This window comes from Lytechinus variegatus, chromosome 15, assembly GCF_018143015.1.
Source record: "Lytechinus variegatus isolate NC3 chromosome 15, Lvar_3.0, whole genome shotgun sequence".
Lineage (NCBI taxonomy): Eukaryota > Metazoa > Echinodermata > Echinoidea > Temnopleuroida > Toxopneustidae > Lytechinus > Lytechinus variegatus.
The window spans coordinates 28,039,334-28,061,276 of NC_054754.1; the positions used below are offsets into that span (position 1 = coordinate 28,039,334).

Consider the following 21,943-nt stretch of genomic DNA (forward strand, 5'->3'; position numbering starts at 1 on the left):
GAAGTTACGCACAAACAGGGGGGCTGTTTCACAAAGATTAAGTATGACTTAAGAGTCGTACTTAAATGCCTAGTTGCTTGCGTTATAAAAGGCATGACCGCATCGGTATGAACATGCTGAGAGGACGTGCATTACTGCCTACTGATAAAAAAAGATTGCGTATTGCATATCATGAATGTGTCAGCATTTAAGTGCGACTCTAATGGGGTGTTGCAAGAAACTTGCAATCGATTGCAAGTATATTTTTGGTCCCTAATTCAATCATGTCTCTTAGTTAATTGCTATCTGCTCCTTGAAAGAAGTTCAATCTGATTTGCTGCAGCTAATGTTGATCTATCAATTGTAAAATTGAAACAGAATATTTGCAATTGATCACAAATATTTTCTTGCAACACCCCCTAAGTTGTACTTAAATCTTTGTGAACCATCCCCAAATCTTGTTCTTAGGTGCTAGGTTGCATTGGAATATGTCATTTAGCACAAGAAAGTGTCATTATAGTTGTGTGAAGTCATTCATATCTTACGAACTGCCAGTCAAGATAAGAACTATAAACATCGTGGAAAGAGCCTCCATGTTTACTTACCTACAAATTTAAACATGGGGTTGAATTTCTGATACCTTTTTGAACACATATGGTCATTGCTATCAGAAAATATGTTTAGTAATTGAAATTGGTCAAATTAGGACAGGAAAACTCATTGGGCAGAAAGATAATTATTTGCATTTATATTGGTGCATTGCTCATCATCCATCAATATATAATTCGTCAAGCGGATATATCATGTCAGAGGTACGCGATGTGCCATATTTGTTTCTTGAAAGGACTTGTCCCTTACTGTTTGAAATATTGTGAGATATATACTGTCTAATGTTATGATGCTGGTGATTAAAAACAGTATATTTTTAAAGGCCACCGCACATCATAGACTGTACGCGATCCGATTTTGGAACAAATCGCATTTTGCTCATTTTCTGGAAATGTGAATGGAACATATTTGATTTGAGGTTAAAATTGATTGAAAGAATACTAATATAACCATTTTGAAAGATTGCAAGCCTTTTTTTTTTTTAGTAAAGGCCAAATTAGCTTCCAATCGTAGCCAATCTTGCGACTACTATGATGTCATTACGACTCGATATTAAATTCGCCTTTATTCTCAGAAGGATGAGAGGATATTCACAGATTTGAATATAGCTATTCATATGATGATTTAGAACATTACACAGTAAGATATTCATAGTCTCAATATTAGCATCAAATTCTACTACGTTTTATTCTAAAATCGGGTCGCAGACCAATTGTAAGGTGTGCATTCGCCTTGTATTTCACAAAAAAAGTTTTGTAGGTGATTTTCATAGTTCTATGACATTTGCGCCAATGTAAATTGCTCCAATAGAAAATCTGCATGTTAAGCCAAACCTCCATAACTTATCATTATCTTTACATTATTCTGAACAAAAAGCTCTCTTTCAATACTAATTCTAACCCTATGCCCTCTGAGATATTAAGATTGGAGTAATTGTCGCAGTCCTGAGCCAATGTCGTGCCACCGATTTCCACTGATAAAACTATCACTGGAACACTTCCCGGGGGCCCATTTCATTAAAAAAAATTCCAAAGTAGTAACTGTGCCATCATAGTAACTACCATGGCAACCTTGATTGTGATTGGCAGCTGAGCCCTGTTACCATGGTATTTGCGCTAATGGCAAAGTTACAACAGTTGTGATTCCTTTATGAAAATGGTCCAAGGTGTCTGGTCTCTTGTTATTGATTGTGCTGATGTTATCAAACTTACATGTAGTGTCATTGCAAAATATAACTTGCAAATTTCAAATTTACATTTGTTTCTATGGCAAATCAATTAACATTTTATATTGCAAAAAGCAATTGCAACACTTATTACGATTGATTTGAAGGCTTAGAATGGACTTAAAATTGATTGAATGTTTCATGTAATGTCGCAAAGGAAAATGAGTGCAGTTTCAATACTTCTTGCCAGCATTTGCACATGATGTCAAACCTTTTGTATAAAATAGAGAAATGAAGCGCATATATATATATATATATATATGCAGAGTATGTTTGTGTACTTAAATTGTACACATGACTTTTATACCACGCTTATACATTGTGAATATAAATATTGTACAAATGATATATCGATTATGTTAACCAACTATTATTTGTTCCTATATCATATTTTCCTTCTATATTTATGTTTAGAATATTTCCTTGCTAATATGATTGTCAATTATGTATTTGTAGAACACATTTTAGTGTTTGTTGTATAATAATTTTTAAATGCACATGATATCTTTATTGCCAAATGCATACAGCCAATTTTTATTGTCTTTGAAATTCTTGGTATTTATGTTTTAAGACCAGATAATTCTACTTTGAATCGTTTCTCAGACGATTTTCATCAAGTGAAATAATAACTTCAGAAAGCAGAATACATAAGAAAAACAATGAAACGCCTCTGGCAGTCTTCTTGCCTGCATAATGCGATTTGACATGGTAGAAAATAATGAACAAAATTTAATTCCTTATAACTAAAATTTGTTATAATAAAACTAACTTCTTTATGTTGACAGCTTATTTTAGACAGCCCCCAGTGATCTGAAATTTTATTCATCTATTATTGAAACATTTTTAAACATCTATACAATAGGGTCAAAACTTATGCCAGATGAGCACGAATGTACTTCAAACCTTTTTCATCTGTAATGGTGCCTATAAAATTATTTTTAAAAGTTGTTCTCTCCATGATGAAAATGCTATGAGAAGTTGAAATTAACAAACGGGGGGGGGGGGGGGATTGTTTATTACAAGGTAGGAAGTTGTTTTTGTCCTCATTTGGGCAATTGCAGAATGTTTGGGCCTATTTCTTTCATTTGAAGGGCTACTTTTAAGGGGTAAAAAGTACTTGTGCAAGCAAACGTTATTCTTCTGCCATATGTAGAATCTTGATTCTCTATTTTGAATAATGTTTGGAACGGATGTTGGTGCAACTCTAGAAAGAATTGTCCAATTCCATAGCATACATTTTGGGGGCGATTTGGAAATAGATGAGAGTGACAGGCTATATGGGTGAGTCTAGAGCTTCAACCATGTACAATGTTCTGAAATAAATCTCTAATTACTAGAATGCCATTTAGTTGTATCTCTAAATTGAAAAAAAGTCAAAAATACAGCCCCACTATCATTACCAGATTTATGCTGGTGAAAAACAGCCAGCATAAATAAGAAGACCAGGGGAGCATTTCATCAATATTTGCATCCAACAAGTTGTCAGATCTGACATCTTTCCATGATTTTGATTGACTGAGATGTACTGTTCCTATGGTAACTGACGGATAAAACGTCCGACAAGCCCTTTCATGAAACGCCCCCCAGGATACAGTGAAAAGGTTAGAGGTTAGACATGTTATATAGTCTTATGTTGTTCATGGCTATATGATGTCATGATGTTGGTTACATGTATCACTGTATCCTGGCCTTGCTCGTTCGACTGCTCACACCGTAGGCTTAGATAAACTTCTCCTATATACCTGTCAAAAGTATAGGTAGATTTGTTCAGTAACTTATCCATGTCTGGTGGAAACTTTGACAGGCTATGAATATTCACTAGGATGTGGCCAATGAGCTGTCAGGCTATTCAGGTTTACTGTATATATTGTTTTTAAGAGAGTAGTCCCTACCTGGTAAACTTGTATGAATCTGACTTCAGGGGAGTGTTTCATCACTATTTTAATCCGACAAGTTGTCAGATCTGATCTGACATCTTTCTCTGGTGTTGATTGGCTGAGAGGTACTGTGATTATGGTAACTGTCAGATAAAACGTCTGACAAGTCCTTTCATGAAACGTCCTCCCGGATCACGCTGCAGAATAAAAGCACCTCTAATGGGTTATGCAATGTGCCAGGTGTGTTATGTGAATGTGTGCATTATGTTTTTCCACACTAAATAATCTTGATATGAAATAGCTCAGTGAGCCAGTCCGCTTACATTACATCTCAATTGGTCACTATTGTACTGGTGTGTCATTTGATTTTGAAAGAATGCATTATTCTTTGTATTGGATGTAATGCACATCTGCTATGGACAATTGTAATGTTATCGAATAGAGCAAGTGAATGCATCCTTGAAAAGGTTTCTCATTGAGTTTGGATGGAATATTTGTGTTTTATTCCAGACACCCCACAAAATACAATTAGCTGCCATTCAAAAGACCTTTTTTATTTCTAACAAAATCTATTAATGTTTTAAATTGACTACGAAAAAAGTCTAATTTTTTTCCACACTGCTGCCAAATCAAATTGCATAATGAATAATGAATTTGAGACTGTTTAAATCTAAATGATGATTTGCCCCTAAAGTTGGATGCAATTTTAGCCCTAATAAATGCAGTTTGGCAAATTATTTTTTTAATGGCGTAACAAGGCTGTAATTTTGTGGGAAATATAAATCTCTTACGCAGGAATGTTAATTCAACCTTCAGAAAGCAAACTACATTATTTTTCAGTGAGTATGAAACACTATTTAAGAAAAAATATTTTAGGCATTTTTTTATGTGTAACATTTTATATTCTTAGCATATTTCATGAAGCCTAAATTTTATTGCTATATATATAGTGACACGAACAGGTGCAATAGGTTTATATATGTTTAGAGCAGTTGTTATTTATTAGACAGTAATTATGGAGGATGATATATTAATTACGATATACACAATCTTTTGCTGGGGAGTGGTGGTTGAAGATTTGCAAACCCTAGTTAAATTTTAATGCACTCATCCATGACATGATGGGAGAGTTATTCCTCTCTTTCCGACCAAATGGTGCAATTAAAATGCCCATAAATATTTTATATTTCAAAACTTGATTTTAGGCCAAAAGCACTTGTCTTATATGCATTTTGTGAATTCCTCCTTTAGTAATAATTGGTTCTACATGAGTGATATGTATGTATCTACATTGTAATATGTGGAAAACCTTGATTGCTATTTGATCTTATAAATTCATGATACTCATATCCTACCACTGCAAAAATATTAAATACATTTTTGTGTGGCTTGTAAATAAATTCATTATGAAAAGTCATTACTTAGTAGTTCCTGTGTCATTAAATCAGTCCATATTACCCAGCATTTCTTGATGTTTAGTGCATATTTAATGAGCTGGGTGTGGTTTTGTTATTAAAATGTCTTTCTGAAGCTATATATAAGATGCCTTGCTTTTAAAAAGAGTGGGAATTCTTGAATTTCATTTTATACAACACAAAATTTAATCTTTGATTTGGATGAAATATTGTGTAATGAGATCTAACAAAAAAGAAATTATTCTTTACAGGTTATCTGTGGTCTCCAAGTCTCTATTTATTTTGAATACTCACACAATGAAAATACATGTATGACAACGTTTAGAGGGATGCACATAACAAATTGTGAAATAACTACACTATAAGCAACATATATTTGGAAACTCATTGTAGAGAATGGGGGGGCGGCAAAGGTGTATCTGTTTCATTGGAATGTAAAATAATCTACTGAAGAATTTGTGTATGAAAATTAATATCTCTGACCAGCCACAATTAAGTTGCCAGGGAAGGTTCTCTTTGTAAATAATAATTTTTCATACTGCAAACATTTAAATTGAATAGGAGCAATAGTTTCTTTGATGCTGCTTCAATTTAATTACAGAGTAAGCACTTTTTTCTTTCTTGCTACATGATATATATTATATCATTTGTGTGGAGCGCTGTGGCCCAGTGGATAAGTCTTCTGACTTTGAAACAGAGGGTCGTGGGTTCGAATCCCAGCCATGGCATAATTTCCTTCAGCAAGAAATTTATCCACACTGTGCTGCACTCGACCCAGGTGAGGTGAATGGGTACCCGGCAGGATAAATTCCTTGAATGCATGAGAGGCAGCTCGAGCAAAAGCCGGGGTAATAATAACAACGCGCCTCGGAATAGAATATTTCTAGATAGATGGCGCTATATAAATGCCTATTATTATTATTATTTCAAAGCATAGAAAGTGGTATGAATAAAAATCTCATTTGGGTGGCTGGTCACATGTTGTACTATGCCACTACGATGCATTTTAGGGTTAGAATTCTTAATGTAACTGGAAATTAAAACCGGTATTTGACAATATTCAAAATGAAGGATTGTATTGAACAATGCTATTAAAAATGGTAAAAGGTTCATAAGTGATAACTAGCCCCTGGTCACACAACATCGACGTACCTACTATTGTAGAAATAAAACAAGAACAGAGAACTTTGTAATTTCAATTGCACACATTAGGCTCAGTAAAACTCTGCCTCTATAAAATCTCGACACCTCTGTGCAAAAATTCGTGCCTACATAATTTATCCATGGAAGCCCAGAATATCATATCCCTATTTTTTAGCAACAAAAGCAAATAAATGGCAATGTCTATATGTATTTTACTCTTAATTATATTTTAAAACCATGTAATAGAATCATGTGAACAGACTTTCATTTCACTGAACACGTTTACGATCGCGGTCCCATTTATACTTCTCAGAAAACCTGATTTTGGTCAAACAACATTTTTTAAATTTTAAGCGTCATTTAAATGAAAGTAGGCATGGACATAACCATGTTTTGGATTAATCACGTATGAAAATGCCAGCATAAACGCGGCCTAAATCAAAATGACAGATGTACACTTGGCTGTTGAAAAGGGGAAATTATACCATGGTCACATTTGTTCTACGGCGGCCGTACGGCGAGTCGAAAACAGTCGTTTTATTAATTTTTATTCAAACCACCTATATGTAGCTGTTACAAAAAAGTGTTAAAACGGCTGTTTTCGACTCGCCGTACGGCCGCCGTAGAACAAATGTGACCATGGTATTAGCGAGCTGAATGAAAAGCATGTCAAAAATTGATAAACCTGGACCGCAGATTGAGAATGTTGTTTGTCCAGAGTCCAGGACGACACTGCTGTTTTGACTGAACAATCTTCGGCAAAGGCTGATTTTGACAACATATTCTCAACATTCCAAGAGCTTCCACAAAGCTATTTGTGAAGTTTCCTAAAATTTACATGGATTAATATCAAATTCATCATCTAGACATTTCTGTGAGCAAGAAATCTACTCAACTGTATGGATTTATCAAGAATTCCATAGTTGTATCGTCTGTTATGTTCCATATCATTTAAAAGTAAAAACATGATCATGCTACATAAGAAACTTCAAAAGAAATGACACTCAGGGGGGGGAGGGGTACCAAACTAGCCAAATAAATAATTTAGAAATACTTCTAAAGTGATAGAAGAGACCAGGACCCCACCTTACAAAAAGTTACAAGTGATCTTTTCAACCAATGGGAATCCATAATTTCATCTACAGGGATTTCGCACAATATTCTATTCTATTCTTTAAAAAAAATAGAAGTACACTAAATTTTCAAGAAGGAAAAAAAAAAGTATCCAGAAAGTTTGAACAAACATACATTTGAGGTTAACATTGCTTTCCATAGTTGTGGTTGATCAGATCAATGGTAACCCTTTGTAAGACGGGGCCCAGATATATAATATTTCAGTTCATCTGAAAACAATGAGGATGAGTGCAAGATTTCCTGTCATAATTTCATCTCCTTATAAACTTGCCACACCCCCATCACATTTTCTTCATTGTACATATTTACACAATCTTTATTTGTCAACATGATTTTAGATCATAGGCTATATTATATAAACTGTACAGAATATGTACAATAGACATTTGAACTTAGCTGTGCAGTTCTTGCTTGTTATATTGCTGTATTTTTTGTGAAAGTTTTCCACCTTCAATATCTGATAACAAAATATATTATAAAGAAATGACATGTATACTATATAAAATCTAGTCTCTATATAAGCTGTTCCAAAAGAAGATCAAGTTTTTGTCAGGCAAGTCCATGCATTTGTTCTGTAGGATCCAAATTAAAAACATCTGTGACGAAATTTGTGAATTTCCATTCATATTTACTCTCATTAAAAAACTGTATGTTACCAAATCCCAAGTCTTTTTTTTTATTCAAATATCCCAAATAAATAAAGATGTTAGTTTTCACTTTTAAAGACACCACCTATTCATACTTTTGACTGATCTTTTAATTGAAATCAGTTTGCTAGCAATTATGAATATTTCTTTAAATATCATGGTCAAATTAGGACTAGAAACTGAGAAATATGGTAATATGGTAAAATGACCGAACAGAAATCAAATAAGCCAAACATCCATCTTGAACTACTTTGTAATTGTTAAGACTTGTGATATACTACATTTACCTAAAAAATATAGCCAAGAGTGAGTATTGGGTTATCTGACTTTCAGCCGTCTTATACATTTCACTGGGTCAAAAATGAACAAAAATGTTAAACTCGCTATAAAAAAAAAATCTGCCTATGTCAAAAGTGTTAAGTTCATTTTTTTTACAATGAAACTTGAAGGTTCAATAATTGAAATAAAACTTTTTCTCATTCTTCCAATAACTCCATGTAGTAACTGCCCATTGCCTCTAAGGACCTTGTGATGAAAAAAAATTGAGAGGTCATCACATAAAACTTTCTTCAGCTTATTATAAATAATGTTTTGGTTTTCAGTGTGATACTCAAATAAGCTCAATACTCTAACTCTTCTCCCTGAAAGAAGTTCTCTGAGTTCCGGAGTCTCTCAATGATTGTAGTATGAAATGACTAACCAAGAAACTTCAAGGGCTTTTCCTGAGGCTTATATTTTGTTTATCTAGATCATGTCCCACTTTCGCATTTGGACAGTTTCTATCGTGCGTATCCAGATGCAATCTATTCCATGCTCACATCGCTTGCAACCATGAGTTTATCTCATAAATGATCTCATGAAGCTTCTTGATGATACACTTCAAACAAGAAGAGTAGTTGCTTCACCTCGTGGCCATCGGCCAGGAAGAATGTTCTTGCTTCTGAATAGATCCTTTTACAGGGCATTGATGGAAAAGCTTACTAAACCTGGCAAGACAACGCATGTAGTCTCACATCACAAGATAGCTCAGACTCTTCCCTTCATAATCGTCAAGGCCAACCGCTGGGGTTACTGGATGGCACCACCATCCTCCTCGAATTAACAATCTGGAAGCTAAGAAAGGCCCGCATCCATACAACTTTGGCGTCATGTTGCATCAAAAAGTCACCCCATTGGGACAGGGATGTCCACCGCAAAAGCGATTCTTCCGCATGAAGTCTCTGTTCATCAGATGTACGTCTCTGAGAGATCGTCCTCGTTGATGCCCGAGACTTTCTCGCCGTGGATCAGCTTGGGCGTGACGGTGGTGGGCGCGGCCATGGAAGCATACGCACTGTCCTCCACCGAAAGGTGAGGGGGTGTGATCTTATCAGTGACCCTGAGGGAAGTCCTTGTTCTTTGTGCAGTGGTGGGGGTTGATTGGTGTAGGGCAGTGCCCGGTGAGGAAGAGGAGGGAGGTAACACACCCTTCGGCATTGACCGAGTCTTCTGTTGGATCTTATCTGTGAGCATCTTGATCTTGTCCTCTCGCTATTGGCAGAAGGTATCCCATGAAAACACATGAGTAAAAAAAAAGAGAGCATAAGGAATATGACAAACAAAGGTTGATATATAACAATTTTTTCATAGTGCATGCGCCATCAACGTTAAAGTTCATTATCATTAAAGGTTTGTTGGTGAACACTTTGAATATTAGAATTAAAGAATTTAAATAAAAGGTGAATCCTGAGCACAGGAAGAATAAGAATTGAAACCATAGAATTTAAGGCACATCATCATCCCAAGGTTTAGTTTGTGGTTTAAAGGAGGGACATAGGACAAGATCTTTAAATTATGGTGTGGGGGCTTAGTATCATCTGATTGGAAAAGCAATATCATTTTACAGTGAAACCTCTCCATAGTGGCCACCCAAAGGAAGTACCAAATATTTGTTTAAAGCAGGTTCTTGCATACACACACACATTCTGCCTCCATGGGAATCAGTTTGAGCTGTCACTGTATGCAATCAGCTGCTATAGTCTGGCCCCTGATACAGGTTTGACTTGACTCTCAAACTAGGTAGGGGCTACAACCCCCCTCCCCCCTCAAAAAAAAATATGAACATCAGCAATATCTAAGGAAAGCAGTGTTTTGGAGAAGAAAAAAATGAAGAAAAGAAGATTATCTGAGGATAATTGCTTTATAAAGACAATAAGACCTTACCTCTTTGATATGTCTCTTGATCTCATCATTTTCTGCTGATAATCTTGTATGTTTTTCTTCATCCTCCCTGGATGGCGCTGCCAGACCCTGAGTGTTCTTATTATATGTGCCTTTGGGATTATGTGCAATAGATACCACCTAAATGATAGAAAAGAAAGCCAGAAAAAATGTTGAGTACTTTTGTTCCTGCGACATATTGTACATATTGGCCCGTATACTCAAGAGGTTTGAATTATACCATGGTTCAAAACCATACACCATGTAGATTACTGCAGAAAGCGACACCTATTGTGTTGCATACACTCACTAAAGTCCTATTATAAATGCACACTTTTTGCAAAGGGCAGGTATTTGAATGAATGAATGAGTTTATTACCAAAAAACAATCAAGATAAAATACATATAACAGAGATGAGTTGTTTTACAATTGTTTGGTAAAAGGAATCTTTGGAAATCGCAAGTTCTGCTAGTGAGATGTAGACCCCTTTGTTAGGCTATTTACAAATACACTTGAAGTATTTAGCAGCATGATATAGTATGAAATAATACAACCAGAAATATCTTATACAATGTGAATAATTACATCTTACAGTTAGGTGCTTTCAAATAAAACTGAGTACATGTAAGTAATTAAGCACATTGTATAAGACAATTTATGTGGAATACAAACTATAAACAAAATTAAATAAGCATATATTTTATATCAATATTCTTGTATGAAGCTTTTTTAAGCTCTGTGCAAAACGACTGGACACCTTTTAGCTGTTTTACTTTCTATTTTCTACCAAAAGAAATCTACATAATCCATGTTTGTGTACCATAAAGGCCTTTTAAGCCAAACCAAAACCTGAGCTTCAAACATCAACTTAACCTCCATTCTACTCCCTTATATCATTCTGAGCCAAAAATCCTAACACAACTCTAACCCTTATCTTATATATGTATATTCAGAGAAACTAGCTGAATAGCAATTGTCATAAGAGCAAGTGAAAAATCACAATTCAGTTTTGTTTGTATCCATATACATGTATATTCAAACACCATAATGGCTTAACCCACTTGGTCTACTATCAGTCTGGTCCTATGGCCATTTGATCTAAACATCAATTGGTCTTATATTTATTTAGTCTCCTACTTAGATGGTGTAATTTCTATTTTGTCTACTTTTCATCAAAAATTTAAAGTTCTAAATGCTGTACAGCCTAACTGAAAAAATATACAAAGTGTTAAAATGGCTACATTGTAATTAGACCAAACATTCATGAGATTCTTGTGTTAATTCCAAACTAGTTTAATACACTTGCTTGCCAATAATTCATTTTATACATGTCTCTTTAAAATGAGAAAGAAATGTACAGAAATTCATTTAAATGAATAAAGCTTTAATACCTCGGATTTAAATTGTAGATTATAAAGCCGTCCAAATCTTTGGACAGGTTCAATGATACAGGTATGAATTATACTAGAATATCATGAACGAGAAGGTACTGTAAACTTGAGTTACCTATGTGTATAATTGAATGCTCTATTACACCTTATCACAGATGGAGCCTTTTTCATTTCACCTTGCAACTTTTTAGTCCCAAATCATTTGGTTTATTTTTTAGAACAATCCTGTAATGTTTATTCTTACAAAACTTAAAGTCAAATTTGGTTTATTTTTTAGAACAATCCTGTAATGTTTATTCTTACAAAACTTAAAGTCAAAAGTTGTTATTTTTAAAATCGAAAGTTGTTATTCAATAACCATTGAATATATTGCCTTACACAACTTACCTTTGGTATAAAAATGAGTGCTAGCGTAATTGCTGAGCAGAAGACAATAGTGAATGAAGTGAAGCCATAGACAGCATTATTTTGACTCTTAATGATTAATGTGACTGGAGCTGTAATAATGCACAATACCTGTGAGGCAAAAAAAGAGAAACAGGGAGAGTGAAAAAGAAAAGCAGGGAGGGGGAAAAGGAATGACATTTCAAAACCTTAAAGAGCAGGTGAGAACTCATCAAAATAAATTTGTAAATGAAAGAAAACCCCAATTAAAACATATTGAATAAGCAAATACAGCCTACCTTTTCTTACCTACATTGTACACTTGAATCAAATCTAATTAGCATAAATTGCTTTTGAGTTGAAAACGCAGCCCACTAGCAATCACCTATTCATGCCAGCCGAAAAAAGGCTGACATAAATAGATAATAAACAAGGCCAGCATACAGCATAAATGTTAGCTGGGGTTATGGTATGTTGTAGAGTCTTGTGTTGTGCATGTTTATTGTTATGTAGATGTGGTCACATCATCATGTGATGACATCATCACATGACTAGTCACATGTTCTGTTATATGTGTCGCTGCATACTGGCCTTGCTTGCTCACTGCCTCCAGCCTATTAGGAAGCAAGGCCTTTCTTATATACTCCAGCAAAGTACAAGCAAACTTTTATGACAGTTAGAGAAAAAACCACCACGTCATGATTAAGTTCCCGAATATCATGCATAAACATGAGTTTGACAAAAGAAATCAGTGCTATCATCCAATAGGCAGAGAGGTGAAAATCTTTTATCATGCATTCATGAATACAAATCAGGAATCCACAACATCAACCTCTCTCCTCAAGTTGACTTGAATGACCATGACAATGACCAGTTCACAAAGGTATTCAAAAGTGAAAATGTTAGCGAGCCACCATCTGGTTCTTTGAATTTCATTGGTAATTATTCTCCCATTCATAAGGGATTATCTATATTAAAACTATTCAAAACAAATGCAGAATAATGAGTACATGTATCACCTTCAGTATTTTTTTATAATAATGGTGGGCACTAAACCTCAATGAATGCAGGATTCATGATCGTTGCTAGGTCAGACAATGACCTGTTGGCTAGTTAGTCTCACATGTCATGCATACCTTTCAAAATAGGAATGCATGACTCACATCTGTTGCTAGACCAGCCAAAAGTTTTACTTGCCAAAGAACAATTGAATATGCTATGGTTTATGGAAAATGTTTGTATCACTTTTGAATGGCCTGCGTTACAGGGGTAGCAGGGGTGACAGCCTCCCCCCCCTGATAGAAAAAAGGGGGAGAATTAAAATGAAAATACTTCATAAACCCAAGGTTTGAGGTCTTAGTGTAACATCATATGTAAAAGTGGTATCATGGAATGCACAGACATGATAAATATGCGGTAATGTCAAAAAATGAAATGTTGCAAAGTTCGTTTTTTCCAATACTTTTGAGGATAGACCGGGTTTGAATGACGTTGATGCATTGATGCCTGAAGATCCACACATTGTGTATTCTCATTTGCGCAATGGATTGAATGTGTTTGGAATAATGTTGAACCTTGTCATTTCAGAAAACTTTAGGATGTTGAATTTAAGCACATTTCATTCATTGAAAAAGCAACATTTACCACTGACGCTTTTGCAAAACATTCACTGTCACCCACCTGCATGGTCAAAGTTCTAGAGAAATGGAGACTGGTTAGAAAACAATGCATTTTGCAACATTCCACTTCTGACTTTTCCCTACATTCAGGGTAACTGCACATTCCATGATTACATAATCACAGCAGATGGCACATTATTGTCAAGAAGAATACTGAAGCTTTTCAATGATACCAGTTTCATATTTTATACCTCAGTAACAAAGAATATATCATCCCTCAAATTGAGTTGCAGAACTTTTTGAGGGGTTGGCATAGGAGTGCCAGCGTGTATAACATCCTTCTCTGATAATATACATATATAATTTATGTGATGCAGATGAGATTACTTACAGCAACATTATATATGGCCATGCCAACCAATCTTGAGTCATTTAGATCCCGTACTGTCATGTTACGGGTTTCATACGCTAAGAAAAGACCGAATATTAAAAGTAGGCCGTTGATACCATATAAGATACCTGAAAAGAAGGAATAGAAGACAAAAAGGAGAGAGGAATGTGAAAATTAAGTCTGAATTTCTTTAAAAGTATTTTGAAAAAAAATCTGCTTTTCTGTATGAAAATAAGAGGAAGGAGATGATCTGTTGTTTGTTTAATTTAATTTTCTTTCATTTCACCAAATTGACAATTCCAAAATTAGTTAAAATGGTCTAATTGAAATGTCTATTGTACCAATTGGTTGTTAGATGAAATAGTGAGTGGACGAAATGGCAATTAGACCATGTGGATAGTGGACGAACTGATGGTAGACCAAATGATAGTAGACGTGTTGGGAATTGGACGAATTGGTACCAGACCAATTGTTAATAAACCGCTCTCAACTTACTATATGTGGTACCCAGAGGCAGATCCAGGATTTCAATGGGGTGGAAAGAGCACTTAAGAAAATATAAAGGGCGCCAATTTTCTTGGTTTAAGTGTACGTTTAATGAGTGATTCTCAAATATGACAGGGGCGCATGCCTCTCTGTGCCCCAGCCAGCCTGGTTCCATTGCTGCATACTTCTCAAAACTGGGACATTTTCCAGAGTTACATCACACATCTTTAAAACAAGCTCAAACCAAGTGAATAGTATGGTATTATGTGTATACAGAGGATTACTAAATTGCACATGATGATCTGTTAAAACCTTCCTTTGATATCTAACCCTCATCAAATTCTTCAATGAATATTCAAGACTTGTACGTGTATACAGAGGATTACTAAATTGCACATGATGATCTGTTAAAACCTTCCTTTGATATCTAACCCTCGTCAAATTCTTCAATGAATATTCAAGACTTGTACGTGTATACAGAGGATTACTAAATTGCACATGATGATCTGTTAAAAACTTCCTTTGATATCTTGCTTCGTCAAATTCCTCAATGAATATTCAAGACTTGTACCAAAGTACCACTTAAATCCCAGTGTGATTGATGACTTTAAATATCCAATATGAGAAGCAGATCTCATTCATTCATTGAATATTCTAGTGTGGTCTCAAGAAAAAAGTATGTTGAGTTCATCCATCATCTGTTGAATATTTTATTTAACAGTGGACGAGTTCGCTTAATACCAATGTGGGTTCAAAATGGAAATCAAAATGGAAGTGCTAAAACGTGAATTTAGAATTATCAGCCAACCAGTTGAATACGATTAAAAATATGAACTATTTGCGGAAATCTGAATGTGAGCTATAAGTCTTCATTTAGAAAATTTGATCACATGATAACAAAGAAAAGTGTTACTTGGACTCTTTAAGACACACAACAGGATGAAACACAGATCTCTCTTGCAAGGTCTAAAGCCATAGGTCCTTTTGTTTAATCACATCTTTACCTAGCCATATAAAACTACCTTGTTCTGTTACCTTGCCCAAATGCCCTTAGTATATAAAGGACCACTTCAAGATTAACCATAAGGATAAGACTTAAATAAATAGGTCTCTTGGCACAACCCCAACCTCCTAATCCAATCTTACTGAATAGCATAGTATTTGTAGTAGTAGAACTCTTTTTTTGTGGGGGGGGTGTACACATGTCCTTTCCCCCAAGACAAATCTTAAATATCAAGTAGAATTTTAACATCTTGGATAGTGTACTACCATCAGAAAAGATAGGCAAACATGCAGAGTATTGTGGGAATAAAAGTGACACAGGTATCGAAGGCATAAACTATGGATTGAACATGGTTCTCTGGATAGGACTTAAAGGACAAGTCCAACCCAAGAAAAATCCAACAAGCATAACACTGAAAATTTCATCAAAATTGGATGTAAAATAAGTTATGACATTTTAAATTTTCGCTTAATTTCAGCCAATTTAAGCCAACAGTTATATGCACATCCTGGCCGGTATGCAAATGAGGAGGAGATTATGATGTCATCCACTCACTATTTCTTTTGTATTTTATTATATGAAATATTCTAATTTTCTCCTCATTGTCAAGTGATACAATGATTAATTCCTCCCTGAACATGTGGAATTAGCATTGTTTAATAGCATATAGTTCAGTCAAGTTGGTCCTTATTTTCAAATCTATATAAAATGAAATATTATATAATTCAAACAATAAAAAACAAAAGAAATAGTGAGTGATGGACATCAATGACTCAGTCACCTAGTTGTGCATATCACTGTTTTGTAAAAAATAGGCGAAACTTTAAAATGTCTTAACTTTCTTATTTTACATCTGATTTGATGAAATTTTCAGCACTATGCTAGTTTAATTTTTCTCTATTTATTTAGGTCAGCATTTCCCTGGGGTGAACTTGACCTTTAAAGACATAGGCCCGTATTCTGAAGTCAAGTTTAACTTAAACTCAGGTTTAAAGTTGTGGTTCAAGTATGGAAAACCAATTATTGCATATCTCACTAACAGTAGAGATATCATACCTCAGCTCATTTGGCTCTCAAATCATACATAATTGTCTAGGAAGTATAGATGATTGTCTTCACCATCGATGAATCAGGAAAGAGCACAGTAAACATAAGAAACATACAACTTAATAATAATTTTGATTCTTTTGGCTTCCCATACTTAAACCACAACTTTAAACCTGGGTTTAAGTTAAACCCGACTTCAGAATATGGGCCATAAAATCCATTGCTTTAATCTCTCCTGGAAGCACTAGATCAAACCTTACATAGCGCAATGGACGTGTCACTGGCTAGATAGCGACCCAGGTATTAATGGCATTATCTATGGATTGAACAATGGTCTCTTTTGCTGGGAAGCCATAACCCAATTACTTTAATCTCCTCAGGAATCACTTCATCAAATCTCACCTAGCCAATATTAAAGACACGTTATTAGCTGTACAGTGCTCAAGCTATTAACACCAAGGCCTCAGAATCAAAATTGGATCTCTTGATGTTTAGCCCTCCCTTGGAACTATCGAGCAAACCTTACCTAGCCAAATAGACATGTTTTTAGCTGTACAGTGCTCCAGCTGAGGGACAACCTCCAGGTCCTCCTCCGGGAAGATTTCCTTGGGGAGGTTCTCCACCGTGCGGTACATGGGATCCACCAGCTGCCAGACCAAGATGATGGTGGAATCCAGGATGAAGATGATCCCTATTGTCAGGTACATCTTCCAGGTGTTGACCTTCTGCTGGTAGAAGGGCAAGCAGATGAAAAGGTAGTGTGAATATGAGAGGGGATAGATAGGACCCTTGTGGGTCTCGTTAGTGGTTGTACTTGTGATGGAAGAAGATGATCCCTATTGTCAGTATTGAAGACTATAATGGTTTATTGTCGGAGGTAAGGGTGATGATTGCGGTCATGATTGTTATGGGGATGGTTGTAGTGGTATTGCTGGTGGTGTTGATGATGATATCTGTGGTGGTGGTGCTGGTAGTGGTGTTGGTGATGCCGATCTCAATTATGATCATAATAATAGAATATAAGGATGATAAAGATGATGATGATTGTGATGGTAGTGTTGTTAATCATGATTATGATCATGATGGTGATAATGATGATTATGATCACGATGATAATGATAATGATTTTAACTATGATAATACTTAAGATTGTGATGATGATGATGATGATGATGATGAAGATGAAAATTATTATTGTGTTGTTAATGATAGAGATGATGCTAGATTGGTGAATCAGTGCCAAATAATCCAATGATAAGAAAAGTAATTCAGGAATATCAAAGTTGATGATTAACTTATTATTGAAATAAAGATGACACAATAACATTACTAATCACGAGTGACTTGATGTTCACTTTCTTTTATGAAATTGTAATTGAAGCACATCATGTGTGGATGCTTGATGTATGACATGTTTACTAAATACAAAAATCTCAACAAGATGAGATGAACATTTTATGTGCATCAGTCTTATCTTTTTTGCATCATATTTTAACTGTAACCATAGCAAACAGCAAGCAATATGTTAAATTTACTGATATTGGTGATAGTCCAGACACAGCAAACAACTTGAATGCAAAATAAATTTACTGGGAAAGTAGTAAGTTGTGTTAAAATATGACACTTTAAATACTTTGATACATAATGAATCATTTTTCAGACACCACACCAATTAGATAAATGAATATGATACAAAATGCAATAAAACACTTCATACACATTAATGTTACACAGAAAACACATTTATGATTATTGTATTACAAAGAGAAACCTGATTAAGAATGGCTGATTATGCATAACACACATTTTCACAAGACTCTGTATATATGTAAGCTTAATCTCCAGCAAGTTCAGATTTCAAATAATTTCTCTTGATTAAATAGTTTGATATTCATGACACATTAAACACCATGGAGATAGATTGGGATCAAATATCCACCAAAACACAAAAGAGTAATGCCTCCTTTTGAAGAAAACTTGTCAGAGCCAGAGAGAATATCCAATACTTAATTAATATCATACCCACATAAAAAGCTTGCAGACGATAATCCACTTTGTAAATTTAATTCAAATTAATTCATTTTTTTTCTATGCTCTTCAGTTCATTTCAATTCCACCTTTACAAATTACATTAAAAAAATTGTCATATTTTGTTTTTGATCATCTATTTTGAATAAATGTTATTGAATTCATTCTACTCATTCAAATCAGTTCAACATAACTAAAGAAAACATTAATTTATTGGTGTCTCATTGTATCCAACAAAAGAAGAACAATGAAAATTAGCATATGAAAAAGATTATGTGTTATATGTATTAAAGAAAGAAAGATACATGTAAATGATATTAACGTTTAATACATTATGAGTTAGCTCACCAATTAAACTCTATAGCACATCACTTTATTATCATGTTGTTTTAAGCATTATGTTTGTTTGTTTCATGTGAAGAATAATGGTTGATAAAAGCCACTTCAAACATATTGAAATGAATATGGTCAAATGAAGCCTGAAAAATTAATGATTGCATGATTAAAAAATATGATAGCTCTAGCAAATCAAAGCAATTCAAACCTTTAAACATTGTTAAAAAACATCTTCCTGAAACACAACCTTTAACTTACATCCCGTACTCCCACATAATTTAGGGATAAAACTGCAACTTTAACAGATCTTGCCAGACTGTTTCATGATTTTCTGCTTTAAAAAAAATAGCTCAATGGAATGATCATTTTGTGAGCCAGAAATTCAGATTTTAAGCATGAATCAGCACATTGATACAAATTTTGAAAAGGACATCCGTTGCAATATGTGCACTGAGAAAATAGCTTTAGGTACATACCTATCGTTGAATAGACATATCTATACTATATAAAATGCTCTGCAGCATGAAACAATTTGAGACATATGTACATCACAAATGTCTTTATTGTCTGTTCTTAAACTGTCCCACCTGATTTTCACACAAATAGACTTATCTATAAATAATGCCATCTACTCAATATGCCTTGGCCTATTTCAATAGTAGTTCTGAAGTGCTTCCTAGAAATCATACTCATTCACTTGAACTTAGAGAATGTGGGTTAACCATTTATTATCATGACCCCTCCACTTGTATTATCCACCTCATTTGTAGGGATAGGAATTACGTCAATTTTTTTGCCATAATCTTAATTCAACTACCCTACAGTAAGCACAGAGCTTACCAAAGGCTCTTGAGTTAGATATTAGTGATTGCATATATAAAGCAAAATAAAACAAATTATACCTTTACAACAGGTTTCTTCTTCTTCTGAAAATATAAGTAAGAAAAATGATAAAAAGACTAACATTGTCAACATTGAAAACTAAGATTTTTTAAAGTCAATGTGGCATATACTATTTCAGATGGTTTGAAAGAAGGCATGATCGACTTCATGTAAAGTTTTTTTTAATTTGTTCATCCTTTTATGTTCTTGTATACAGAAAGACAGTAAAATGTAAACAGAGTAAGTAGAAGCATTTCATATATAATGCTTCATCATAAACATGATTCAATTTAAGAACTTTCTCCTTTCTATGTTTATACCGCTTCAATATCATATGCTCCCACGATAATTGCTCGGATGAAAAGTCTGCGCATGAAGCCAAACATAAAACCTAACCTCCAAAACTGCATAAACCTGCACCCTTATTAACCTGTACCCTTATTACATTATTCTGAACAAAAAAAACTCTGATACTCTAACCCTATGCCCTCTGAGATATTAAGACCGGAGTAATTGTCAGAGGAGCAACTGTCATGTCACCCTTCATACCAAGCACATAGAAAAGAAGGGGTAGAATGAGGTGGAGAGTTAAAGGAGGAGAGGAGATAGGTTGATATATGCTCTAAAGTTACTGGCATAATATGGTTGGTTATATCTTGACTACAGTTTTCTCTTTTTTCAGGTGTTTGTTTTATGAACACAATATAGTGTTTTGTATTTTAAGGGTAAAAGGAGAGGAGGATGAAGGGAAACAATGATTAAAAGAAGATAAAGAAGTAGAGAAAAGTAAGAAACAGAACTAAAAAGATTATAAAAAACAGGAAGAAAAATAAGGGAGGTGGAGGGTATCAAAACCTGAATAGCTAACAAGAAGAAGCGGATGGTATGAAGGAAGAGGAGGACAGGAATAAGAAAAGAACAATTGGAGAGTTAGAGAGATGGGGAAGGGGGAACATCTTGTGATATCAACTGACCTGCAGGCTGACTTTCCTCCTTCTTCTCCTCCCATCATCATTATCTGTCTTCTCCTGAGTAACTAAGGAATGCATCATCCAGATCTTAGAGAACATAGAGCCATACCCAAGAGAGAATCCAATGCTTATCAGCCATGCTATAGACTGTAGAGAAGAAAGAAAGATAAGTTTCAAAACTATCAATATCAAACATACAGATATTCCTTACAGTTATAGCAGATCACATGGTGTAGCTTCATAGAGCTCTTAAATTTGCATTTTTAAAATTTCATTTCCTCCGTACTATACTATCTTTGTTATCGTATTCATATAAACCTATTGTTTTTATATAATTCCAATAGACATTGTGAATTCATGATGGTTAAACTTTTTATATTGTTTTCAAATTAATCAAATTAGACTAGAAACTTTTGTTTGAAAAAAGGCTGGAATGTACAGAACACAAAGTTTAAAATGGTTACGGATCCAGTGGATACAATTTAATTTTAGGCGCCGTAATGTTTGTGCACTCGGGTCATCACCTCAACACTATTGTGTCTAATCAGGCTGGATATAACACCAGTTAAACTTCATGTTTGTAAACTAGCACATCAATGATGTGGAGCTCATCCGGCATCTCGCAACAAAATTTAACACAATTTTAATTTCAGCCAGATGACACTGTAGTGAATTATATTGGTGACATAAATTTAGGAAATAGAATTGAAATTGATGAAGAAATGACATAGAACCATTTTTTTGTGATCTATGAATAAATTTTATATGAATTAAGTATTAATAATTATCTAGTCAAGTTTCTTAACTCTGTGTAGAAAATTGGTGAACCTAATGTAGCTCTCAGATGGAACAAAAATAACCAAAGTCAATCACAAATAAATAAGTAATTTTTGTGAGTTTTGAAAATATATGAATAAATTAGCATATTTAATGAGTTTCAAAGTTCTATGTTGAAATTTTGTATCACCACCTCGAGCTATTATATAAAGCAAACAAAATTGAAGTTGATCAATGAAGAAGAAAAAAACATTTGTAATTCTGTGTAGAAGTTTAGTGAACCTCATAAAGTTTTACAAAATGGAAGAAGAAAAAAAGTAAAAATCACTCAACAATTAACATTTTATGTGAATTTTTAAAAATATGAATAAATTAATTTCCCATAAATTAGCATAAAAT

The 21,943-nt window shown here is 34.3% G+C and overlaps 1 protein-coding gene across 4 annotated transcripts in view; it reads right to left on the minus strand.

Annotated features, from left to right (window-relative positions):
* Positions 1 to 7,509: 7,509 nt before the first annotated feature.
* The window catches only part of LOC121428858 (gamma-aminobutyric acid type B receptor subunit 1-like), an 80,596-nt gene continuing 66,162 nt past the window's right edge, over positions 7,510 to 21,943 (minus strand). The window contains exons 11-17 of one of the 4 annotated variants that reach the window (XM_041625725.1): positions 20,771 to 20,914; positions 19,817 to 19,840; positions 17,077 to 17,275; positions 14,015 to 14,142; positions 12,008 to 12,136; positions 10,232 to 10,369; positions 7,510 to 9,559 (exon numbers count right to left, since the gene is read on the minus strand). In XM_041625725.1, coding sequence (XP_041481659.1) covers positions 9,257 to 9,559; positions 10,232 to 10,369; positions 12,008 to 12,136; positions 14,015 to 14,142; positions 17,077 to 17,275; positions 19,817 to 19,840; positions 20,771 to 20,914 — 1,065 coding nt within the window. In that variant the 3' untranslated portion in view covers positions 7,510 to 9,256. Of the gene's footprint in view, positions 9,560 to 10,231; positions 10,370 to 12,007; positions 12,137 to 14,014; positions 14,143 to 17,076; positions 17,279 to 19,816; positions 19,841 to 20,770; positions 20,915 to 21,943 lie in introns of all 4 variants that reach the window. The other 3 variants (XM_041625723.1, XM_041625727.1, XM_041625726.1) reach the window with 3 other exon arrangements.